Source organism: Acanthaster planci, linkage group LG04 (assembly GCF_054643075.1).
Source record: "Acanthaster planci isolate LZ-2023a linkage group LG04, COTS_SCS, whole genome shotgun sequence".
In the NCBI taxonomy this organism is placed as follows: domain Eukaryota; kingdom Metazoa; phylum Echinodermata; class Asteroidea; order Valvatida; family Acanthasteridae; genus Acanthaster; species Acanthaster planci.
This window is the reverse complement of record NC_141780.1, coordinates 17082840-17110153: the sequence shown is the minus strand read 5'-3', so window position 1 is coordinate 17110153 and position 27314 is coordinate 17082840. Positions and strand designations below refer to the sequence as shown.

Here is a 27314-nt window from a genome sequence, read left to right as displayed (position 1 = left end):
GATATGTTACGAAAAATCACTTATTTTTCATGGATTCGCTTGTTTTTCATGAATTCTCAAAGCAAAAAACATGCCATCATTAGTGAAAAATTCACTCCAGGTAAAGTAATGAAACCCTGTGGCAAGTGAAATCAACTTGTAATGGCGCAAGTCAAAACGAAGATTCACACTGTGTTTCTGCATCTAATCACTCAGTGCTCCACGAAATATAAACCAAAAAGTGGAGTGGCATCACGGCTGACGGAACATAAGCAACACCGCCCAAATTCAATTGGATTATTCACACGTGCTTAGCATGCAGGCAGGTTGGAAAACAAAACCAAACCAAACAGAAACCCTTCGTTGCTCATGACGCAATACCTGCTTGGTTGAATTAACATTCTTCAAGAAGTGAACGCACATGCAGAGAGTAAAAAAAAAAAAGGTTGAAATATTTAAAAATGACAAATCAAAACAACAGAAAACTCAAACTCCAATCATGAAAAGGCCCCAAAGGGCTAAATCCCATGCGGCCTCAGGTTGCAAAGCCATGAGACGCAAGACAAAACTAATCAATTTATCGCATTGGAAAGAGTAAAAGCTACTGTTTGGATATCATTCCACATGATTCATCAACTTTTCTTATAAATCAAGACGGAAATGAAGCAAATGCCACAAAAAAGAACAGAGCAGTCATCTGTTAAAAACAGGAGAAAGTCAGAAATTGGTTGAGTGTCCAAAACCTGTGTCCAAAAACATCTTCCAGAGTTCCTTCTGTACTTCCAAATCTGCAAAGACCTACACCTTGCACTGGACAACAGCTTTGGCTGCAGCCTAGGCCAATGTCCAAATCAACTGGCTGGGGCTAGAGGTAACATAAATGTGTGTGGAAAGAAGCCGCAGCCACTAGACAGTGGCTGGCACAGACACACGTTTCTGGCCACAGCCTTAACTTTCCGAAGCAGTCTCAGATTTCCATTCCTTCATGCACGCTGATACAACTTTGCTCCACGCAAAGATCAGTTTCTGTCAGAAACAGATGTCACTGGTGTGAGAGAAAAATCAGCAGACCTGTCTTTGCACAAGAATCACATGAAGAACGACCAAACTGTGCACAACACGCAGGAAAAATGGATGAATTGAAAAAATAAATAAAAGATCAAAAAAACAAATTCAGAGAAGTTACGTTAAAAAGTAGAACTTCCTTTGAACCACGGCAACAAGGTGAATGAAAAAAAAAAATGTTGTTTTTGAACCATGACAGTAATTCCTCACATAACTTCTTACATTTTCTCCGGTCTTGTTGTAAACAGGTCTTGTCAGCGTTGTCATCATTCCCAAGCCCTGGGAAGCAAAAAGAAATGAGGGAGAATATTCAATATTTAAGTTTGAATGTGGACTTCTCTGCAGGCAAAGAAACCTACAGTAACTGGATTTGAGTCTGAGGACGAGTGTATTTGTTCTTACTAAGAAACCCTCGATCTGCAGCAGTTGAGGTCTGTAATATATTTCCTCATGTAAGCACTGTCCATTTTTCTAACAGGAAAACCCATAATGACAGACCATAGCTTTTCAGGCCAATTAGTGCTTGACTACGTTGTTAGGCAAGCTCTCATTTGTCAAAGATCAGCAACATTATGAGAACTGGCCATGCTCTAATGTGTCTTAGACTTGTTCCAAGGCCTGTGCTTGCCACATTTCTCAGTTCACAAAGACCCCTTCTAACCAAATCCACAATATATCCAGAGTAGGTGGCCCTGGAAACCTTGGGACAATGGCCTCACCAGTACATCCAGGTAGATGTCAGACCACTGGAAGTGTTTCCTCCCACTCAGCACCATGGGACGACTCAGGACCGGCACATAATCCTGAAGGTCAAGCAGTTAAGCATTGGTCATAATTACTATCTAATTGCTCTCTCTTAATGTTGGTAGTTTTCCTACATCACTGCCTTTAAAACAGTACCCAAAATGACTACTTTCTGTGAAAAAACAAAATCTGAAATACAAGATGTCATCTGCACGAAATTGCGCAGCAGTGACAATGGTCAATGGAATAAACTCCCAAGATCTACAGTGCTACAAAATCCCAGCCTTCCATACACCTGTTGCATCCTGACACCATGGACGTGTATAATAAAATCTGGCCTTGTAATGCCCTTAATCAGCTTATAGAGTCATTGAATCCACTCATGGCCATTTTACCGAGCCGAATACAAAGCTTTCCTGGCAATGCCCGCCTTTGTTCTTCCTGATGTCAATAGAAGGGAGCCAACCCACGATTTGTATTCGGCTTGGTAAAATGGCCTACGGGTGGCTTTTTTTTCATACAAAGGCGTTGCAAGTCCAGGTTTTTTATATATGTCCGTGCTTGACACACTGAGCAGGATTTCCCCGATGCATTAAACAGTAAAAACTAAAGGCCGGTTCATACATTGTGCAAAAGAGAACACGAATGTAAATTTATGACATCAGATGAAATATTTGTAGTGCAAATTCGTAAAGTTGAACCCATTTCAACTCAAGTGAAACAACTTTTTCGTGACGTCAAATTTGCTTCGCTTTCACATCCGCCTGCAGTATGAACTAACCTTAGTTCACATTGACACAGTGAAATTTAACAAACTGTAGATCTGAGAAAAAACATCTTACCAGGGTTGTAAGTCTGACAGCTCCAAATGACTGGATATTGCTGAAATATCCTGTTAATTGATAAAGGAAATCTGAGAAATGTCTCAAATCTGTCAATTATTCCAGCAGCTATAAAGATGAACAAAAAAGTTGACTGGAGCGGGACTTGAACCTGTGACCTCCAGATTACCGTACTGGTGCTCTGCCAACTGAACTATCCAGCCCTACGTTGGCTCTTCCCATATATCCATTAGCTTTGTTCATCTTTACAATTATATGTAAGCATTTAGTCAGTTTCCCCATAACGTTTATTTTATGAATTATTTCAGCAGTTCAAAACATGCCCTAAAATTAAAGTGCACCTCTATGGAAAGTGTGTTTTCTCTAATTTTATCTGTTCAAATAAATGTGAAAGCATCCAAATCGAACACAGTGTCATTTGTCTTCAGGGCTCAACTATAACAAGTTTAAAAGGGCTTTTTTTTTCTGTTCATGCCAAGATGCGAATTCTGAATGTAGATTGCGTCATTTGGAGAAAACAGAGAAAACGAGGGGAACCCTCGCCCTGTGCCCATTGTGGATAAACCCATACGTATCCATTTTTGTAGCAATTGTTTGGCATGCGCAAGAGTTTATCCACAACAAAAACTGGGCAAGGGTCGTTTTCTCCAAATGACGCAATCTACATTCAGAATTCACATCTTGGCATGAACAGAAAAAAAAAGCCTTTTTAAGTTTGTTATAGTCAAGCTCTGAAGACAAATGACACTGCGTTCGATTTGGATGCTTCAATATTTATTTGAACAGATAAAATCAGAGAACACATATTTTCCTTAGAGGTACACTTCAAAGATTAATTTGAATGATTAAAGCTAATCTCAAAGACATGGCAGAGAAGCAATCTTGATTGGGACTGCAACTTTACATGTGAATCTCCTTACATCCTCCACCAGTGATGCATGTAATTGGATGTCAGACTGTCAGAATTACACTGCTGATAATACACACATACAGTGCACCTGTGGGAAATGGCCCACAGCTGAGAGCAGGTGTCTTGCACATGACCACATATTAATTCCAACAGCAGTCATGGAATTCGGACATGGCCTATCTCTCTGCTCTTGTGTGGACACCTGTAACGACAACCTCAACGGTTCCCATGGAAATCTTATGGTTTCCAGGACTTACCTGGTATAAGCAACTTAAATCTAAGCGTAGCTGATGAAAACCTTGCATTTACATTCCCCATGCCGGCATATTTCAGAAAAAAAAGAGAAGAACCTAATCCTAGAAACAAAATCAGGCAAAAAGGCTCAAAATATTTGCCGATCACCGGCACCCTTGAACAGAACAAAGTAAATCCGGTCTGAGCTGAAGTGTACCCTCACCACCAAAGAAGACAGGCTCGTGGAAAGATTTTTAACTGAGCTCGTGCACACGACTGGTATACATGTGAGGACCATCCATCCGGCCAGATGTTGGTCGTGCATGCTCAGCGTGTCCTGTGCCAGATGAGCACAAACTTGTTCACGCGCATACGTGAGTGCTCAGCAAAGGGCCCTTGTTTCTATGTTTAAAGCACGCCCTCTCTTGTTCACGCTAGGGGTGACTTGCTGAACACAGAGACAGCGTTATGACCCACCTTTGTTTGAGCAGGCCATTTCTCGAACGCCGTCTGCCGGTACCATGGAGTCTGTTCCCACTTTGAAGACAAACACTCGGATCTTTCAAAAGAAAAACACAACAGAACTTCTCATTTACCACCAAGTGTGGTGAACATACTTTCTCAAACTGAGCAAAAATGAAAAAAAAAAAGGTGCACAGACAATCTAACTCTTAAAACAAGCACGGTCGTGACCACTGACTCTAGGTTGAACCAGTGGCCATAAGAAAGGTGATGTCAAATTTTCGATGGCAATCATTTGTTTTTCGATTAGATCCTCCAAAGTTACATTTTGCCAAGTGAAAAGCAAAAACCTTGTTTCCAACCTGACACATCAAGTTGCAAGTTGTCCAAGCCACTTTTGGGTGGGTGGCCTTTAAAAGAATCTTGTAGAGTGTAAATCAAAGGGAGCCCTCAATCATTTTCACTTTCATAATGAGCACTTTCATGGGGATGAAACTGAATGATGCATGCACTACAAAACGTACATGTCATGCAAACTGAAACAAAGTCACTTGAGACACTGGATTTCGGACTCATACTGTGAGATTCAGTCTCATATCTGCAGCACTCCAATTGGCTCGTGCCAAGCAAATTCTCAACAACACAACCTTGTACTCACACTGACTGGGTCATTGTACTTCTCAAAGATCAGACGTTCGTCTGCCTCTCCTCCGTCGGTGAAGATGAGGATGACCTGGTGGCACTTGGCTCCTTGATTCTGCTTCTCACGCCCCGCCTTCTCTACATCTTCAAACTGTGGCAATCAAAGTGGGAAGTGATACCTCTATGTTTAGTACAGACCTGGCTTGTTTACTGCCCAGCTATTCTCCCTGGGCGAACTTGTCACAGTGGCAGTAAAAAAATGGTGTGACTTTCAATTCTGACACCCAATGGGATGTAGAGTTGATATTTCAACATACTTGATTGGAAGAACATTAAACAGGTGCAATTCAATCAACCAATCACTGACAACAAATGCTACAAATATTTTTTCTTTATAGTGCACAAAACTTTGGCACCCCTCCCCAAGAAAAAACAAATCAATGGTGCAATCTGCAGACATTACCCTTACATACAAAAATTAATGTGGCCATAAATGTTGACATTTCGAACTGGGCAAGACGCTGCAGCAAACTTTTGATAGACATCCAAGCACCACACAGACTGACTCATTACAGCCATCTAAATGACATCTCTGCAATATTTCTGCCCCCCAAATTCATACTCTGCAACGTTCCAAGGCGCATTCACTGGTGTGACATTTACGACTGTGGGAGGCCATGTGCAGTGGTTAAGTTTACTACTTTAGGAGGCCATGTGCTGTGGCCAAGTCTGAGCACGGCACGCGGTCCACCTCCACACCATTCTCGGACTGCCTGCGTGTATAAAATAAATGGGGACAAGGATGACCAACAGGACAGGAACACAGTTGTAAAAAAACCCCCACCTTTCTGAATGCCTCAAATGCCTTTTCCAGACCCTCCTTGAAGACGGCGAGCCCTGATGAGGACAGTTTCTTCACTTCCTCTTTCAACAGCTGACAGAGTGGGAACAATTATCGACAAAACAGGGGTTTAGTAGTAGTACGTGCGTACTGGCATATATAAACTTCCCGACTCCGAAATTTAGTCAAAATATGCAGCATAAAACCTTGTGCTTAACGTAAAATACGCACTATAGCAAGTGTACTATGAGTTTCTATATTTTTCATGTTTCATCAATTACGCCCTCTCCAACAGAGCAACATTCATAGTAGATGCTAGTGAAACTGATTTTTCCGTGTTCGTCTGTGTGAAGCTTTTACTGTCGCTCCGTGCGTAACCATGATGAATTATTCAGAAAATCCTGAATTGACGGGAAAGACCCAAAGCGAAACGTGTCAGGTCTCGTGTTCAGGTCTGGAATGCCGTAGTAGACCAAAATGGGTTACTACGCACGCGTTGCGCTTATAGATCGTTTTTCCGTACAAAAACGTGGTCACTAGACTCCCCAAAGACACAATGCAGTAAAAGTGATTTCTTGCTTGCAGGGACCACACTACTTTCATCGATTTTTACATGAATGGATGGGGTTTGAGTTGTTCAGACTCCTCACTGAAGTTCCGCGAAAAACGTGAAGAAATAACAAGGAAAATACAACACAGCACAACCAAAAATCCCAAGAGTTTTCTGCGTTGCAAATACTTTCATACAGTTTTAGACAAGACAGAACAAAATTATCTTCATGGCTGACAAAACGTTCCGGACATAAATTTAAGGAAACTTACATTTTTGTTGCGTAAGTTAGCCTGAACGAAGGTGTCAAAGCAACCAACGATGTGTGAGGTGGAGTTGAACTGCATGGGTTATAAATGAAAAAAAAAAATCACATTCATTTTAAGATATGAAGGGGACAGAGATGCGGTATACGGTTTACATTTCTGTCTACCTTATCACTGCAAAGGAATTACAGCCAATAAGCAACATTATGCAAAGGTACTATCATTTTTTGTGGGGGGAGGAAACCCCAGAGAACTTGGAGTAAAATCCTTTTGGAACAGGAGAGGATTATAAATGAACAACTCTGCTCACATACAGCCCTGGTAGGGAACTGAACCCAGGACACAGTGATGCCAGGTTAGCGTTTCACGCACTGGCTGCTTGAGCCATGTTTTGCCTTTCGAACAAGCCCAAGTAATGTTTGGTTCATAACAAGAACACAAACTCACGTAAGCCACATTGACAAAGTCATCATTGCCAAGAGTATCCAGGGCCTTATATACGGACACCTTGGTGATCTCCAGGGTCATGCCATATGTGCTGCCACTCCTGCAAATGAAACAGCGGTAAAACCCGATGCCCAAATCAATGGTCTTAGTAATGCTGCATGAAACAGTTGTAGGGCAACCATGAACTTAATGTCCCGTGAATGATCCTTGTTATGTGTCAAGCTATCACTGTACCCAGTAGGATGTCAGAGGTCTCAGAACTTGGCACAAAACAGAGCCTGTTTGTTTCCCATGGATCCGGATCAGTCATCCCAACGCTGGTTTGCTCCATCCAGTGAGAGGTTCTTGTGTCAGTGAACCGACGACAATGGATCACTGATCCAGATTTGGATCCGAGTAACACAAAGAGGCCCATGGACTGCAGGAAATCTATGAACCCTTTTCAAGGCACACCATTAAAAGGTCTACAGTAACAGCAAATTTGGAAAGTTGAATCAAATTGTTTGGATATACCTTGGATGCAATACACAAACACAAAACAGCGGTAAATACATCAGACTGTCCCAGTGATGTGGGCCACGATAAATCATGGAGCAGTTATGAAGTCAATGTTATGTTTTAACATTAGAGATGACTGTCCAAGGACATTCACAAGCTTGCGCTTGTATAGGATAGTTAACTCACGTGTCTATGAGAATCATGACGTTCTTCGGTGAACTTGCAGCCTGGATGTACCTGTTGGATTTAATAGCCAAGATCATTTCTGACTGCACCAAGTTATGAGAATGGAAGGGGTCAGCTTATGTTATGTAAAATTCAATGGGCACTTCCCGAGTCTAATTTGCCAGCTTTGGGCTGGAAGGGATTTCGTGTCGACTTGACTGCTGTTAAAAGGTGCAACTTGGACCTAGAAAATCAACTACAATGAGGAATACTATGTCTTTTTACACAAAGTATACCATACCATATGAACAATGCCAATGGCTCCCTTAACACATGACCATGACCACATTAAATGACCAGACAAGATACCTAGACTGTGTCTAAAGTCTTAGCAACAGCCAGCAAACAACATGTGCATCATCGGAAGCCACTTATTTAGTGGCTGTATCCATTTCCTATTGATTTATGTCTTAAAGCCAGCCACAGCTGAGACTTTTGGGGGAACAGCTCAAGTTTGGGCTCAGGAACAAGCTACATGTACCTTGATTTGAACCTCTGCGGAAACACTTCAGCTTTAAGACTAGGAAAACTAAAAACTGATTTTAAAAGATTCAATATTTAAAAGCAGCAAAGATACACTTAATGGGAGACTTTGAGACGCTGGTAACAGCAGACAAACCAGTCCTTTTTCAAGGTGTTGCACGTGCTCAGAACTATGCACGCATGAACAAAACAACGCGCGCGCATGCCAAGAACTAGTAAAAAAGGACCAGTATGTTTGTCGCCACCAAGCATCTCAAAGTCTCCCATTAGTAAAAGCAGTCAGTAAAAGTGACTTTTTAAAAAGGCTCAAGTCCCACTTTAGCGAGAACATTAGCATTGACACTACAAAGCATGCACGAAGACCAACAAAATGAAGAAGCGACATGAAACCAGACGCACAAGAAGAGAGACAAATCCATTAGGCCGATGTACTACAGACTGCTCACCAACAGTGTGCAAGAAAAACAGCATGCCTGATGTTAGCAAAACATTCACAGTGTGTGATACGGACGGTCTGAATCGTCCACTCACAGTCCGCTGCATGTGCATACATGTATGCAACGGCTAAGCATGAGGTGTTGTGATTCTCTGAATTCACAAACATCATTTCCCTACAAGCTGAGCACTGGATGCCCGCTTCATATTTACATGCAAGTAGGGGTACCGGTATGAACGTTGGCTTTTTAAATATTCTTTTCCCGTACCCAGATGTTTACTTCTTTTTATAAACGACAACTTTCAAACTGGCATTTAATGAACAAATGTGTTGTTTAAAACTCTCCTGGGCATGTGACAGATTGCGATCAGCACTTTTACAATTTTGAAAAAAAAAAAAAGCTCCAAACTTCTCTTCTGCATGAGCTACATGTAGGTGTATGTTTCTAGTCATCAAGTGACAGGTGAATTTAATCTGTATGTTTCTAGTCACCAAGTGATAGGTGAATCTAATCTGTCATTCAAAGCAGCGTCTCATTCTACATGCCTTGTGCACAGTTTACTAAAATGTCCGCATTGTGAGGTGTTTGCACTGGAAAATTGGACAGCACTTGCAAATCCAGTTCTTGAGAGCAACGATGCATTCTAGCCGATGTACATGGATTTCAAAGCAGACAGTGAGCATAAGCTGGCCTTTAAAACGGCAGTGGAAGGAAAGGGTAAAGCTTTGCTGAACAGAAGAACGTAATGGAAAAATGGATGGATGTGGAACTGCACAAGGGTTTTGAAATAAAGAACTTCACGTTTCCTGAGATGCACGTGGACCTTCATTAAACACAGCAAAAATCCTGAACAGTAAACATCCTATTAAACTTCATAGGTGCAGTGTGCACACAAAACAGAAAAAAGCAAGTGTACATGTATGTGCGATGTGATCTGCATTACAGACATGTACATGTACCAGTACCTGTGTGACTTAAACAATTTAAATCTGGACAAATGAACTGATACAATTCAAAAGGATAATTTCACAGACAAAAGGGAAAAAAAACGTTTTTTCTTGATGGTGACCTCATCCGGACACACAAACGGTCATCTACGAGGAACTAATGACTACAAACGTAACAACCTGCTAAGACGAGGGCGCAGCTCTTGTGCCATCCTTGAGCCAACTTACCATCCCCTACGGCGTACATCATATTGATCTTTTTCGGGTTCAGTAGTTGTCATCCATTTTGCCGCTACACAGACAGAAAGCACAGATGGTAAGCCTATGAGGCTGGCATGACGGGCCAATAATAGCAGGATGTATCACGTGTACCCTTTCTTCAGATTCTGTCTTGGCTTTTACTTATTTGGCACTCATGAGGCAATATGGAAGATTCACAACAGTGCGCCACCAAGAGTTTGCAACGCGTTGGCCAATCACAACGCACGAAATTTGTCAACCCTTTCCAAACGCGCATCTGGTCGACAGATTTTGCACACTGTGATTGGCTAACGCGTTGCAAACTCTTGGTGGCGCACTCTTGAAAAAGAAAGAACATGTACAACCCCCCTCCCAATTTCTACATTATATCATCAATCAATTGGACCTAAAGGGGTACATTGATGTTCCAAAGTTGCTATGCACTGGAATAAATGTGAAATGTACATGAATTTTACAAGATGAGTTGTTGAACATTTACCAACTATTTGAGTGAAACTACATACCGGTATCCGCAGCAGGTGTGTGCCTTGACACCAGCTGATTTTCTAGTTTTTCTGCACAGGGAAATTTGTTGTGCACCAGAGCATTTTAAAAAGTTTTAATTTGTAAGCCTCACAGCAACTCTACTATTAAGTAGTTGCCTGCAGTGTTTACAGCTTAATGTACCGTAATTGTACATGTGCACAGTGTATCTAGTTAGAATGCTAGCATGGTTAAGGTTAGTCTACCCGTCACCCTCCGTTTATGAGTTTATCTTGAAGGTCCAGCATTGCTGTTATTAAGTTTCGAAAAAATCTTCCACATGTCAATAAGCCACACCAAGATATGGTCTCACACAGTGTTATGAGGGATGGTGCAGCACTGGCTTTTAATATCAAGTTATCAGAGAGACTCTTTAACTCTGAAGTCTACACTCTTCTGTATTTTTTTTCATTGAATTTTTTTCTTCAATATTTTCACTGAAAGACACCACTGACGTCCTGAACAAAAGCTTTAATGCAGGCCCACAACAAAGCCGTCAAGTTTTGAGTGCAAATTTACATGTAAAGTGGACTCCAGTTCTCTAAAAAATTTTTCACTGGCATCTTCACGCACTGCACACAAACTGACCAAGCTCAACCCACAAAATTCAAATGCAAATCGATTCATCTCAGAGGCAGAAATCACGTACATCTATGTCACATCCTGACATCGCGGTTTCATCTACATGTAGGATTAAAACATTTGCCAGTCTTTCCCCTGGCAATGTTAAAATCTGCCTGTTTACTTCAAGCAAGATTTGTGAAACTGTTACCCTCTATTCAGTGCTTTGGATAGAAACGCAAAAATGTTTTCCTCCAGTGACAGGGAGTGAAATGCATTGGTAAAATAAATTGGGGTTTGCAAAATGTTGTATGAGCAAAACCTGCCTGTCCTGAATAATTTTTGGCAGTCCTAAGGACAGCTGGGCAGATGGCTTGACGTAAGTTGACGAGACATTGCCTGGTGTGTTAAATATTTACACCTGGTGCTGTCTTGTCGACGCAGATGTCATCGATGTCATGTCATACTGCATAGCATGCAGTATCTGTGAACAAAGCTTCATCCAAGTCTGCGAGTCTTCTCAAGTTAAAAATATAAGGAAATGTGTTTGTTGCAGTTCACCTATGGTCATTATCTAGCAATCCAGAATCCATGGCCACATTGTCGACACGCTAACGCACAGATGGTCCATCTCTGATCGGTGAGATGCTGTCATTTGCCAAAGTGGCCGTGCACATCAAGCTCAAGAACAAGGGCGGCATGCACAGTGGAACAGAGAATAAAGGAATGTGCCTATCTGATAACTGTGACATTTCCATGACCTCATCAATGCAAGGGAATTTTTTTAAGATGACAGAGCAAGGCTAAGATAATGCACAGATGGTCTATCCAGAGCAAGGCTACGATAACGCACAGATGGTCCATCTCTGACCAGTGACATGCTGTCATTTGCCAAAGTGGCCGTGCACATCAAGCTCAAGAACAAGGGCAGGAGTATGGCGCCACAGCAGTCTCTTCTGAGTTTATGGCTTGCAAACTGAATTAGGACTCAATAATCCCAGATGGACTTGTGAAGAACTCGCAGGATGACAGCACAGTCTCTGAACACGAGTGGCTGCTTGACCACTCTTCCGCCACAAAGAGGGAAATGAGATGTCTGCATAAGGGGTAATGATATATGTACTCCAGGCCAGGCAATTTTGATAATGATGTAGAGCAGGTGTTGAAACCAGACTTTGTTAACACTAATAGGATACCTGACAGGTACAAACCGTAGGCATGCACAGTGGAACAGAGAATAAAGGAATGTGCCTGTCTGATAACTGTGACATCACCATGACCTCATCAATGCAAAGGAATTTTTTTAAGATGACAGCGCAAGGCAAGGAAAGGAAAGCGGCCCTGGTTAATAATTCATGTTTCATTTATTCATGAGAGAAGGTTACCAGCTTCTCAGACGCGGGTCAAAATCTGTAGGCTGAGTCCGCAAGGCTTCTTTTGCTGTGTAGGATTGAGGAGGAAGGGGTGGGGGGAGTGGGGTTGAGGAGGATTCAAAGTTCGACTCAATATTCACGTGTAAAGTTACATCTTTCAAACAAGAGATGGTGATCGATTCTGGTACCTCAAAAGAGAGAACAGGCCATCAAAGTACAGCCATATTGTTTTGGCATCGTCAACAATGAACACCTTTTGTGAACACCACTCAATGTCATGCGGTATTGCGCGTACAGTGGCTGTATGTTTGAGCATGTTACTCCTATTGACATGGATACACTTCAGAGTAATGCTCATGCAACATTATCACGTCCTCACAAGTTTCAAGACTAGCCCAAACCAGTGCAAACAGTTTTAAATGTACCAGAATCACCGTCTATTCTCTCTGAAAAATAAGTGCATAATGGAACACCTGAACAACAGAACATTAAAATTTGTCATATCATTACATCTTATACATGTACGCACATGTACATGATTGACCCCGTACTTTTCATTTGCCAAAATACTAGCCATTCCGACTTGAACTCCAGTAGTCAACCAAACTGTGTGGCAATAGTGGGTCGACTATAAGGCTTACTTGTGACTTGTGGCTACGGAGTACAAAGTACTTTGACAGACTTGCAAGTGTATTTACACTGTATGAGATGCAATGAAGAAGTTCAGTATGATCTTTCAACATTTAATAGGTTTAACAGAATGCAGTTTTAAAAACCAAAACATTTTGAACCTGTGTTTTGCAGAACTCTTTTACAGTCAAAACACATTCAAGTGAATGTGAAGAGACAAAGCTTCAAAATAAATTTTAAAAAGACTAAAGCAGAAAAAAGAGTAATAGTTGTATTTGTTCTATGCAGAACTTGTGAAAAAAAATTGAAAGTCTGATCACGACATATTAGGAGTGAACTATGAAAAGTGATGGGAAGCCAGACGGAGAAACATACCGGGATAAGAGCGATAGAAGCCATCGGCACTTCCAAAATACTGCCACAGAAGCTGGGGATCTTTCTGGTAGTTCTCGCGGAAGACTTCATCAATTGAATTAGTTGCATTGATACCATTCAGGATGGTTTTATCTGGGTGAAAGAGTAGACGCAAAGAACAGAATTTGTGTTTATCTGGGGGTCAGTGATGGGATTTTCACGGTGCAGAATACAGAAAAGTGTTGATTTCTGTGTTATCTCTCAGAAAGTCTGAGGCTACTGTATTTCCAAGCACTTCAACAAGAAAATGCAGACCAAAGGCCAAGCTCAAATACGGAAGGCCCTGGTGTGATCGTTAAAGTAAGGTCAGCTCAGCGGTTGCAATGCATAAGACCCGACAGGTAGGTAGGGGTTTCAAACCGCCTGCTGACTTCAAACACCAGTCACCAACAGTCAGATCGTAACTCTGGTTGGTGCTGTATTAAACCAGTCAAATTCCATTGATAAATAAAAGCAGGTGACTGGTGGACTGAGCTGGCTTATCAATCATAGTCAAAGCACAGCTATATCCAGATGTATATATGTACCAACTATCGTAGCCAGTCACTTCTGCTTCATGTAGACAGGACATTCTGAAGTCTGAACTGTGAAGAAAAGTGACTTGACTGACTCTGACTGAGAGGACAACTTTGTCAAGAATAGACATTTACAAAGGATGATTGAAGAAAACTGATCAGACAATACCGGCCTGGTAAACTCCATGCTTCTGCTGAATGAACGCAACACTTGTTTTCCTTCCCTTAAAATATTGAAGCCTGGCAATCAAGCTCTGCGTGCGAGAAGTTCACACAAGACCTGCATGGCAAAGGAGCGTGTAGAAAGTCCCAGAGAACACATTACCTCCAACCCATATGTCGGTAGGGATTTGCACTGCACTGTGGTTGACATTAACTTGGGACTTGAACGTGTCCGAGTACGTCAGATTCAGTGGCATTTTGGATGCATTCTTAGCATTGTAGTAAAGTACATCATCTTCCTGTGGGAGTAGAAAGCAACAAAGAACAGTGAACAAACTTTAACGACAGTAAGCCCGAACGACTTCTCTTATTTTCTTAAATCAAATTTAACGACATGTCCAAAGTTTTTCTCATGTGTTATGTAGCACTTTACAGCAGGCTGTTCTTTGTGAAATTAAACATGTATAAAGACACATACAGCCTATGACTACCAGAAAGACAATCTGAACTCTCCATTTGTCTTTTTTTGTTTTTTGTTATTGTTTTTTTCGGCAAATTTGAGTAAAAAAGCTTCAACTTGGACATCCTGGCTTTCACTTTGAAGGAAACCTACACACCTTGTTTTGAAACATTGACTTAAGCCTCACACATGAAAATTCATGTAGGCATTACAAGTTTACATGTACATGTGCCTCCTACATGTCCTAGAAATGAAATCACAACAGTTCATGTTGATTATCTGACCTTTTCCATTATTTAGATGTCCTCCAGAGAATTACGGTAAGCAGGACCAAAAGCTTGGCAATGGTACTAATAGTGAAGTTAAATGATTTGCCATGAGGCCTGCATTACTGGTACTATTTATTCCCATCTTGCAGAATGGGTCATTCTATAAATTTGGGGTCCAAATGAATGTGTGATTTTCTACAATACGTCTCCTCCACCGTGTGCAAATATGATGTCATGGTCATCATTTTGATAAAGGTAAAATTTTTCACCCCTTAGGAGCAAAAGTTTCGGGGTATTTTTACCTGGATCTCGAGGTAAAATACACTCTTAAGCAAATAATAAAATTGAAATGTTTTATTCATTATCATTATATAATGAACCTTAACATACGTATACTGGTATACCAATCAAAGAATAACAAAAATAAAAACCCTTCCTTCTTTAAAACATAATACTAACAATAACAACTCTACAGCTGTGCTTACTGCTGAAACATTTTGCAAAGGAAAAACTGAGTGATGCTCGCCAATGGAAGAAACAAACAAACTTGTGGCTTCAAGAAGTGGAGAGGCTAAACATTCTACGCCAGCCTTTACTGTGATACATGTACTTACCTTAATGCTGGCATTGTATTTATGCTTCTTATAGGCCGTTTCCAATGCCACAACAATCCTCTGTTGATTGAAAATCACAAGCAAATGCTATGAAACAGCCATTCAAATCATGCCATATACATGCATGGCGGCCTTCCTCCATGATATTAGTTACTGCGAGGTGAGACCAAGCTACCGTACAATCCTGGACAAATCTCGTTGGAACATGCCTCCCCCTTGCCGCCTGTCAGTGTTGTTTCTCATTGGGTAAGTTGGGCCCAATCTTGGCCCAATAAAATAATGACCGCAACACTGAACGGGGGAGAGGGGGATCTTTTCACCGCACTTCCCACGAGTTGTTCCAACTATTTTGTCCAGGATTGTAGATTCTATAGGAACAGGTACAAAAAAAGGACAGATGGGAAAATGTCAGCTGGAAATTTTATAAGTTTCAATATTTCTTTTCTTTCCTTCTGCAAAGTAGACATTGAGCAATGGTTACAGTTACTGTATGTAGAATTCCATTGTTCCATTAGATGTTAAATCTAGCTATCCATACTAATCATGCGGCCTTTTCTGTTCACAACATACTGAGCACTAATCAGGCTGAAAATTGAATGGACCAGTTCGGTATTCCAACAGCACATGCGCAGTACAAGGCCGTTTGGGGACAGCTATGCGCTCGCGATAGTCCGTCCTATCAGCGTAGCCATACGTTGACTTATACGCGCGCTTTGTTCCCAAAATGGAAAGACCTTTGGCTTTTGGAAATACCAAACTGGCTCACTGAACTGTAAGTCCAATTTCAGTATTTGAATTTAGTAAAATACAGGTACATATACATGCATGAAGGTGCACCTCTATCATTTCCTGTCAGGTTTTTGAATGTGTGTTTGGCATTTGCTTTACTCAGCTGCAGTGAACACAGAGGCCAGTGTACAAAATAAAACAGCACCCTCCCCCACCCATAGAGCAAGGACGGGTCTATGTATGGTCCATCAATTTGCAGCCCCTTTTCAACTTGGTTTCAATCCTACACACGTACAATAGATTTGCACACAGAAACAGAAGAAACAGTACAGGTGGCGCAAGGCAGACTTACATCAACGGCAACCATCTTGTCTTGTAGCAATTCCTGCCACTTGTTGGCTACTTTCAGGACCAGATCAGAGCCGTTCACATACACTGGGGGAAAGTTCAGCCCTTCATACAGCTACAGTAAATGGGAAAAGAAACAAAGACTTTTATGTTGCCTATTGGGGGTGCAGAGGGGAAGGGTGTTACATGTACATGTATGTCTCAGTATGCAAGTTGGTATCCCGTCAGTAAACCTAAACTAAATCATTAAATGTACACATATACTGACGAGTACACCGGTGAACAGATTGTCTGTCGACTTTAACTCTCCTTTGGTTTTACAGCACAAATATAAACAAGTGCCCACAGTCACTCATCTGCATGTATTTTCTACATGGAACACAAGCATGCACAGGTTCAGTGTGTCCACAGTAGGTTGCCAGCACAAACTGACACAGGGTCTTTTATGCAGTCCTCTTCACTGCATTTAGTTTACTGCACAGTTATGCACATGAAACAGTGAAGCACAGTTGTTGGGCAGCACAAAAGTACAATCTAATATTCCTGTGAGGGACAGTTGGTGCAGTGCACAACAGGACACAGCTGTGCTTCATTGAGGTGTTTACCAAGTGACTCAAAGAGTGACTTCAGCATAGGAGGGTTAATGGTACAGGTACATGTACATGTAGGCCTACATGGTCTGTAGTCCAATCAATCCTCTGACAGTTATGAGGATTGAACACGACATACAAATATTCAAGGTCACACACATGGCATCAACTACCGTAGTCCAAAGCAAGAGCAATATACGTGAGCATTTTACCAAATTTACGTAATACAGTATCAGCCTATACAGTTTACTGGTAAAAAAAATGATTTTAGAGAGTTCTTTCAGTTTAAAGGCAAGGAAATGAGAAGAGACTGTCCGACAAGAACATGCCAAGTTCAAGCTGTTACTTGTAAAAATCGAACTGTATTTTTTAACAGACTGTACAGTGTGCATTCTGTGAAAATACAAAAGTGTTCATTTTGCTCATGTACATGTACATGTACAGCACCTCATTACAACTCGCACTAACAAGTTTTAACATATTCACTTACAACTTAAATTATAAAATTTCAAAGCATATTAGCCTGGCTGCACAACACATGTACATGTACCGTACTGGTACCAGTACAGGTGTGTGAATTGGCCCACATTCAATGAAATGAACCGTAAGGTGTGTAGGCGTGTAGCAGTACATGTCCCTACACAATCTAATTATCATGATAATAAAAGCACTGGCCCTATGGCACAAACGTCCCTACCAATTACATGGAATGCCTGTCACGTATGGCCACAATTTACCTTACTTTACACAATGTACACGAATCATCTCACTGAGGCTGCTTAATCATCATACATGTACATCTACCATACTATCCATAATTGATACTACAGGTGCATGCATACATGCACCTGTAATTGAGAAGCATAAATTTCTAAGCCTTCCATTTCATTTTCACACATACTGTACATTATAATTGCTGGTACCGCTTGCATGTACAGTACTATACAATTCACGTACCCATAGCAAACATGCTCAAGTCTCCGAACTGTTCCATTACCCCCATAGAGCTTGGTCTAGGATTACCCAAAGGTCATCACATACATGTACATGTACATATACATGTATTCACTCTGTATATCATAATTTACATGGCATCCTTCTAGGTGTACATGTACTGTACATGTACAGTAGCCGACTGGTGTCAGCCAGGCCAGACCTCCTGTGCATGATGATGACCATCATGGAGAATAGTATACTGTAGTATGTGTGTGTGTAGATTAATGTTATTCATTAGTAATCTCAATATGCAGGTGAAGGACACTAGCATCTTACTCATCTATGCACATGTATCCCTACCTTTTCCCCACGTTCAACACTTTCTCCATCACTTCACTGGTGCATACATTACATGTACAGTAAGTACATGTATACACACATACATGTAAATGGGAGGGGGGGTGGTGGGAAGATGAAGGGGTGAAATGGTGAATGAATTGTAAAACGTAGGCCTACATGTAAATGTCCATATATCACATGTACATATGCATACAAGTTTTTTTTTGGGGGGGGTTGAAAGACTTGTGAAAACATGACTGAAATGGCAATGCCCCCCAAAAATTCATCACTGTACATTGTACCCATACATGTACAAACATGTACATGTGCATGTACATGCGCATGTACATGTGCCTGTACATGTGCATGTACCAATCACCGGCTCTAGCAATGCGTATAACAGATTACATTTTATTCTCCTACAAGTTTGAGCAACATGTGCATGGATCTTAAACATGTATCACATGTATGAAGTGCTAAATACACTTCTATGTGATTTCATAATTTCAAGTGGAAATTTTTCGATGAAAATTTAATGCATAAAAATGTTGCTCGCCACAGTTGTGAACTGAACCAACAGTAAGAAATTAAACTGTATACAGATACCCAGTAGTTACATACATACTGTAATTAATACACCGAGCAACTAGCACTTTGCATAACCTGAAGTTGAGATCAACCAGGCAGGATCTTAAACTAATTTTAGGGATGGATGGGGTAAGAAAGGGGGGCAAAACTATGGGACGGAGGGGGGAGGAGGATATTGAAGTTTCTGTATATACATGTACCCTCTTATGGCTTTTCTGAGGAGTGAGGCTCAATTTACAGATTTTACAGCTTTTGGAAGGGAAGAGAAGTGAAAAAGTCCTGCAAAAATATCTCTTTTTCCTCTTCTATTTCTCCTTCTTAGGGGGAGGGAGGCATGACCCTATTGCCCCCTCATTCATCACTGTAAAATACCAGAAGTTCAAGTCCGCAATAAGGTCCCCATTTCATCTGAAATGTAATGCCCAATTTTCCATAATTTCCAGCACATAATCATCACGAAGACCAGTAACAAGAAAATTCTTGTGAGTATTCTCAATCTGCCCGACCAACAGCAGACAGAAAAACCACTGAAATTCAGGAATGTCTCCAAGGGTAAAACGTCTCTTGGTTACGTATGGGACTTGTCATGCCAAACATTGCGGGCTTGCCCTCAAACGCCACATACATTGTGTATGTGTACTTCACTTACCGTTTTTACTCGCTGAGCTCCGGTTACTACATCAAGCTTTGTGATAAGTTCTCTGCTAATCTCTTTGGACCACTCATATACCCTGCAGCAAAACAAATGTACACAGGTGTTATGTATTATTATCCAATTGAACTGCATTTCCTTAACCCTAACTGCCCAAAACCTGCCAAACTCCAACAGCAGGTTTTGTGAGGTTTTGGCAGGTTTGCTACCGTACCTGAGGAACTTGTTGTTGAATTTTGTGAGACTTGGGATGAAAGGACCAGGGAGATGGTGTTAGATTCTGTGTGAGTTGGGACACACACGGGTCACTGTGTGCAGTGTCTGGCTTGCTGTATCAATTGTTGGACTATGCTTGATTTTGTCAGGTTTGGTACTGTTCAGTGCAAGTCATCCTATACTGCATAGACCCATCCATACCATATCACTCAAACTCCAACGGGCTCATTCTGTTGGAGTTTATCAGGTTTGGTACACTAACCTGCATGTACAAGTACAAAGACAAGTACATGAACCTGTTGGATTTTGTGAGGTTCAGTATGCTTTCTAGTGCAGGAGCCTAGGGGGTTAGGGTTAACCCTAACTGCCCAAAACCTGCCATATTCCAACAGCAGGTTTTGTGAGGTTTTGGCAGGTTTGCTACCGTACCTGAGGAACTTCTTGTTGAATTTTGTGAGACTTGGGATGAAAGGCCCAGGGAGATGGTGTTGGATTTTGTGTGAGTTGGGACACACAGGGTTCATTGTGTGCAGTGTCTGGCTTGCTGTACCAATTGTTGGACTATGCTTGATTTTGTCAGGTTTGGTACTGTTCTGTGCAAGTCATCCTATACTGCATAGACCCATCCATACCATATCACTCAAACTCCAACGGGCTCATTCTGTTGGAGTTTATCAGGTTTGGTACACTACCCTGCATGTACAAGTACATAGACAAGTACATGAACCTGTTGGATTTTGTGAGGTTCAGTATGCTTTCTAGTGCAGGAGCCTAGGGGGTTAGGGTTAATCATGTACGGGGGTAGTATCAAATTATGTGATAGCCAACACCTCCAGTTTTGTACATGTACATATATGGGTGTGCACAAATAATTTCAAGAGTACTGAGGTACATGTATATGTACTATTACATGTACATGTACTCTCAATGACTGTCAGGTGCATCACAGCTTGACCAATCATAACGCAGCTCCTCTTTTCCTTCTTGTTTTCCTGACCCCATCAAAATGAAAGCTGAGCTATGATTGGTCACTGGAATGGAAGCAAATTGGGCCATTTCATAATGTAGCTTTCATCTGCGTGTTACAGGAAAACAAGAAGGAAAAGATAGGAGCTGTGTTGCGATTGGGTCAAGCTGTCATGCAGCTAACAGTCTTTGATAGGACAAGCTGATGATTTTCTGTGATGTGTGGATGGGCAAAATATTCAAGAATTTCACCATTTTTTCACCATTTCTGATTTGAAGGGGCATATCTCTTTTCTTCCCAAATGTGAGTAAACCTTATTATTATTATTGAGAACTCTGATTCTCACTTAATCCTAAGCCGTGTGCATTAGACAGTTTAAGGACCATTTTGGAGGTGAGATGAGGATTTTGATTTGGGGTACTGGTAATGAGCTACATTTTGAGTGAAATGAATTAATGGAAACAAAACCCTATGAAAGGTACTTGGACCCTACTATCGCCTGATCATGTCCGCATGTTAAAAAAGGCGATTTGTAGGGTCCAAGTTACTTGGACTAGATGAAGTAGGCCTTGGCCCCGTAATGACTTTGCAGCTTTGAGTTCTCGAACGTGTCGAAGAAGCCTAGGCATGCTACATCATAGGACACGTAGGTTCAGTCTAGGTTACAGTCATGACAGTAAGACAGTAGAATTTTGAACATTAACTTGTATATTTTGGCAGAAAAATGCCATTTCAATCAAACTGGTAAGTATAATAAGATTACGACAAACTCAACTTGAAACACTTCAATAAATCACGCTACACAACAAACATAACAAAAGTCAAATGCATTTTTTTTACTCACAATGATTGTGACGGCAGCCTCACCCCAGCGGAATGCACACTGAAAAATCCATACATGGTGAAGAGTAAGAGCACCGAAAAAACTTCGAAAATCGTCCTTACTGCAGCCATGATAACGTCAATAAAAGACACCAGAGGGAATGAGAATTTATAAATTGATAATCAAAAGATCATTGTAGCATTTGGGCACGGGAAGGACGTTGAAATTATGCCATTTCCAGGTCTCGTTCTGTCCTGGGTCCTCTGCAATTTCGCTGAAGTCATGTCACGAATAGGCCGATGTATTCGTAACGTACAGGTACTAGGTACGTCACGACAGCTCTGGCGACGTAATTTCTGGTGACAATCTTACCACACAAACAGACTGCTGTTTAGTGGGTCGGGATGCCAGACGTAAAACTTGCCAAGCGCGATTAGACGTTATTCAAGTCTTTATTCGACAGTGGCCCCAATGCAATCATGACATTTTATTAAGCTATCATAGTCCTCCCGACATGCCATGAGCCTGCAGTATCTTTGAAAAACGCATATTTTGTGCCAGAAGTTTTGCCTGTAGCAAAATGGATGGAAGGAGCAGAAAAGTACAGTGGCATAACTGTGGCAGTACATTTTGTTTGGGGATACTGTAGAGGAGCCCTCAATTTCTACAGGGGGCACTCAAAGGGCTCGGTCACAATTATAGAACACTAACAAAGGCAAACTCTTATCAGATTGTTTTGGGGGGAGGGCAAAGGGAAGGGGATAGGCTTTAAACGGGCCTGTTCCCACCCCCGTAGTTACGCAACAGCATCCAGACAAAAGGTGACGCTTTTTCCGGTGACCTCTTGTAATTTTAATGACATGTTGCCGTGCACTTAATTTTGCCGACACGAATGACTTAGGCCAGAGTAGCTGACTCGAGTCATGACTTGGACCATAGAGGAATAAAACAGTGTGTTTTATTCCTCCATGCTTGGACTCAAGTCGCTTTTTTGTGACTTGACTTGTAAATACCAGCTTTGACCTGTGACTTGACTTGGACTCGACCGGCACCCTATGCTTTTTAATTAAGCTATTCAGTTTACGCCTTACGTAAGTAAAAAAATGGACCTCGGCTCGAGCGGCCTCTATTTCATCTAGCTGCAGCTGTACGATGCTGCTGTGTTGCGTTGCGTCGTTGACGCGTGACTAGGATAAACAGCGCCCTCAATATGCCATCATTTCGGCCTGCTGTGTTCTTGACACGGGTTTCTTATTCTCGCGCTCGAACGGCGGGAACACGACTCAAGAACCTTGTCTTTGTCAGGGTTTCACAGGAACACACGGAAAAATTCGTGAGATTTTTATTTATTAACAGCTGCAAAAAGTAGGGAGATGGCATCCAAAGCCACAGACAATGGGAAGTTTTGCAAAATTAACATTGATTTTTTTCCATAGCACAGAAATGAGTGTTCCTGTTTCAGCCCATCCAAACATTAACTCTCAAATAACATACCTGGACGCCATTTTGCATGTTGCTTTCCATTATAGCTGCCAGCAGAAATAACCGGTTGCACATTCACGGCATTCGAGCGGCCAACCCATGAACAACGAATCGAGCTGTTCGTGAACATGCGAGAACAAGCCGCGTGAACTCAGCCACAGTCTCAACGCTTATTCCCACCCTGCAAAGTACATTAAAATAAACAGAGGTCTAATATACAACAGATACGAGATAAACTGCAAGAATTGTAATTACAACACAAGTGAGAAAGGGGAATTACGGAGGCATTGTCAAATGCCTCCGTAATTCTATGGAGAAAAGGTGTTCACTGAGCTGTCCGAAACTCATAACTCGTAATTTCGTAGCTTGACGCCTGGTTCTTTTTGTTTATTACAGCTGGACAAAATAGCGTGCAGCTTGACTTGTACTTGGACAAGAACCTTGTGACTTGACTTGTGTATAGACCAAATGACTTGTGACTTGACTTGATTTGCCCTGTGACCAAACGACTTGCGACTTGACTTGGACTTGCAAAAAACGACTTGCTGCCACCTCTGCAATAGGCCTAAAGGTCTACAAATGAACACCACACCTTCTACGTTTATCTTTACATGTGCTATACACGGGTATCAGAACGATATGAGAAGTGGATCTGGTCTGCCAACAAAAACTATAATGATCAAAAATACATGTACATAGAATGAGTGCCAACAGATAACAACGATCTTGAGGGGTGTCGAAGCAAATCCACAATATTCCTGGGTCTCGTGAATCGCTTCACAAAATTGCCTCGTACTTTTGCATGTACTCAGCCATGGGGGTAGGAAAACTACAACGCATGATCAGCGGCCCGCAGCCGCCTGGGCGTTGGAGGATCCACCCAATGTCTTCCACATTCTGGCCCTGAAATCCCTAAAACTTTCCAAACACATATTGAAACTTAGGAAACTGACTTTCAAAGCCAATCCCTTTTGGAAAATATCCTGGTGGCCTCGGTGCCCCCCATGGGGAGAAACGACGTGCTCCATTTTATAGTTTATATGCCTCAAGGAGCTCCCATATATACGACGGTAGGCCTACCCTAAGAGGTATTTCGTGTGAAAAGGATTAACAAACAGATGATTGTCTTTTTCCTTTGAGGACTTCCGCACAGAAGGATAATGTATAATCATAAAAATCAGTGGATATGCCTAGTTGGTCATTGATAGATCTGAACTCGAAGGTCCCGAGGTCATGGCCCGCAAAAAGAGGTATTTTGTGTTTTTGAAAAACAGCGTTTAAAAGTTGCAAAATTTAGTGTCATCCCTCAGAAAGGAGCCAGGAACATCAGGCTCTGGATCCGCCAAATATGTTTACATTAAAGTCAACTCCTTTGGCCAGTCTATTGGACCACCTCTTTTTGTACGTACGGACTTGGCTACTTTTTCCTAGGAATATGCAGAAGCAGACGGAGACCGTCTTAGGTACGTACAGACCTCAAATGGGACAAACACGTCGATCATATTTATCCTGAGTCCAACAGTAAATCTACATGCTTTAAATTGTTGAAGAAGTTTAACTTGCCTATTACCGATCTGTTAATAGTGTTTAGGGGTATGATTTGGCCACTTATGGAATATGACACACCGGTTTGCAATGCAGGCTTAACAAAATCTCATGAAGGGAAGATGGAAAGCATACAAAAACGTGCACTCAAAATCATCTTGGGTATGGAGTATTCAGACTATGAATCAGCTCTGACTAAATGCAGTCTTGTGTCTCTTCAAAATCGTCGAAGAGACCTTTATTGAATAGTTCAGACTTTGCAGTCCAACTGAAGTCTTCCAATACATTCCATAAGTGGTTACCTCAGCCGAGACATAGTGAAGTGCACGCAATATCAACTCATAAATGCCATAAACCTGTCCACATTAACATGTAAAACCAAAAGTTACAAGAAAAGTCTCATCCCATATTTTGCAAGTCTGCAGAATCCGAATCTGTTAAGGGATGGTTTTAATTGATTTGTGTTTTTGTGGGCATTGGTTATAACTGTACAGTGCAATTTTCTGTCTGTATCTTGAGTGATTTTTATTTTCTGATTGTTGTTTTGTGTTTATTTTAGACGAGATGCTTCTACTTGAAATTTCTAATGCTCTGATGTTTTATTTATTGAATAGTTAAGCTGTGTGTACTGTGGTAATTTAGCCTCCGGGCTACAATCACAGTGTTTGAAATAAACCATCATTAATTATAATAACAATATTAATAAAAAAATACACTACAGGGGCGGCGTGTTATCCCAGCTTTTGTGATCATAACGGCTTGAATCAAGTCGGTCAATATCTAAGCTCCAATATATGAACTATTATGCTCTTGTTGGCTTGCGAAACTCAGAGAAATGTTTGGGTCTCTATATGGACTGATGTATTTCCTTAGCGCAAAAATGATGTAGATCATGTTCACGCCCAATAACATCAGGTATTAGCGTCTTGAACCAAGACTACCAACAGGTACTGAAAAATCGCCGTGCCTGATGCCGCTGATGACGTTGTCTCGCCCACTGATAGTGATCAGTGGTCTCGCCGCGGTCGATGCCGTGATATCAGATGTGTTTATCGGATGCTCGAGAGCGCGCAGAAAGTTTTGAAACTCTGTCACCCAGTGACCACCTTTGCTCTGTGGCCCTTTTGCAAGATATTCACCTGTATATTTTGTTGGTAAGCAATATCTCAAAATCTGAAGGTCTTAAACTTATTTTCCCCACTTTCTGGACCAATTTAGGCCTCATCTAAAAATAGTTGGCCTAGACGACTGGAATTAGACACCTCATGGGACCAACCAGCACAGTCTAAACATCTCATAATAACCTTCTACATAACGATGACCAACAAAGATCAACACTAGACAAATGAATAAGTCCAACTCAAAATAAACCACAACCTCAAACTAAATGCCGTAAACGAGCTACCGGTATATAAACACATCATCATTATACAGTGATGTCTCCAGAGACTCAGACACTGACCCCCTCCACAAAACTCCCATCCTAAACGTAGATTTACCGAGAGCCAAAACACAACCCAACACAAGTCATCATCTATTCCCTACATGTCAAACTTGCTATACACTTAACCCAATCAAAATAGCCAAAGCTTTTAGACTCGGCGGCAATTTTGTGAAAAGCGCGTCTCCGTTCAATGCAATACTTCAGCCCAGGCAAGAAAACTAAAAGCCATGTCGCAACTAGATCAATAGGCAAAAACTGCTAAATTCGCCAAATCAGAAACCCAAAGCGAGGGATTTATTATTGGAAACCCTATGGACAGTGATGATATAAAGAAATTCTGGGGGCCTGCAAGAAAAAAACGGAGATTTGGAGGAAGCTTGGGCCGAGTTTGGGCGGCTTGTTCCCGTATGTTCACGAACAGCTCAATTTGTTGTTTGTGGGTCGGGCGCTCGAACTCCGGGAACAAATAACTGGTTATCGCTGGTAGTTAGTGACAAGCTACATGCAACATGGAGACGTCCATGTAGGCTACGTTATTCGAGAGTTGATGTCTGGATGGGCTGTATCTTTTCTATATAAACAGGAACATTCATTTCTTTGTTACGGAAAATAATTAATGTTAATTTTGCAAAACTTCCCATTGTCTTTGGCTTTGGAAGCCATCTCTCTACTTTTTGCAGGTGTTCAAAAATCAAAATCTCACGAGTTTTTCCTGTGTGTTCTTGTAAAACCCTGACGAGGAGGTGGTGTGTGATCCTGTTCCAAGAACAGTGTTCTTTAGTCGTGTTCCCACCGTTCGAGCACGAGAACAACTAACCCGGGTCAAGAACAGACCGCCCGAACTCGACCATGAAGTTAAACGCCTCAGTGCGCAGAAACGATGGCCAACTGGAAAAAAGTCTTTTTGTCTGCCTAACTTCCAGTATACGCATCCTACCCGATACGTTCCAACGAGGACATGAAAACTTCCCGAGTTAAGTCATTCGTGGGTGAAAAGCTAGCTGCGGTTTAACGTGTGTGATTAGCCTGTCAATTTGGATGCTGAATATTGAATATTTTTGTCAGACCATTACCAAAGCTTAACATGGAATACGTTTCAGTGGGGGATTGTTGTGTTTGTTTTAATGGCTCTTTCAGCTACTCAGGCTGTTTGCGCTGATAACTGTACGTTTATCCACAACCTTTATAATCAGTATTAAATTACAGAGTTAGGAAGAAGGTGCAGTTTTAGAGGCAGGAGGAAACTAGAGTACCCAGGAAAATTGCGAGGACGATTACGGACTGATAACTGTTACGATCCGA

The 27314-nt window shown here is 41.5% G+C and overlaps 1 protein-coding gene across 7 annotated transcripts in view; it reads right to left on the bottom strand.

The window, feature by feature from the left end:
- Positions 1-21857, bottom strand: part of LOC110989216 (voltage-dependent calcium channel subunit alpha-2/delta-2-like) — a 59857-nt gene extending 38000 nt beyond the window's left edge. For 4 of the 7 annotated variants that reach the window (XM_022253430.2, XM_022253433.2, XM_022253434.2 and 1 more), the window contains exons 1-17: positions 21563-21857; positions 19533-19614; positions 16435-16545; positions 15354-15413; positions 14174-14309; positions 13295-13426; positions 9801-9864; positions 7667-7717; positions 6983-7082; positions 6542-6610; positions 5723-5812; positions 4895-5029; positions 4252-4333; positions 2631-2680; positions 1764-1847; positions 1267-1323; positions 361-381 (exon numbers count right to left, since the gene is read on the bottom strand). In XM_022253430.2, the coding sequence (XP_022109122.2) occupies positions 361-381; positions 1267-1323; positions 1764-1847; positions 2631-2680; positions 4252-4333; positions 4895-5029; positions 5723-5812; positions 6542-6610; positions 6983-7082; positions 7667-7717; positions 9801-9864; positions 13295-13426; positions 14174-14309; positions 15354-15413; positions 16435-16545; positions 19533-19614; positions 21563-21672 (1434 nt within the window). In that variant the 5' untranslated portion in view covers positions 21673-21857. Of the gene's footprint in view, positions 1-360; positions 382-1266; positions 1324-1763; positions 1848-2630; positions 2681-4251; positions 4334-4894; positions 5030-5722; positions 5813-6541; positions 6611-6982; positions 7083-7666; positions 7718-9800; positions 9865-12301; positions 12357-13294; positions 13427-14173; positions 14310-15353; positions 15414-16434; positions 16546-19532; positions 19615-21562 lie in introns of all 7 variants that reach the window. The other 3 variants (XM_022253432.2, XM_022253435.2, XM_022253431.2) reach the window with 2 other exon arrangements.
- Positions 21858-27314: the final 5457 nt, after the last annotated feature.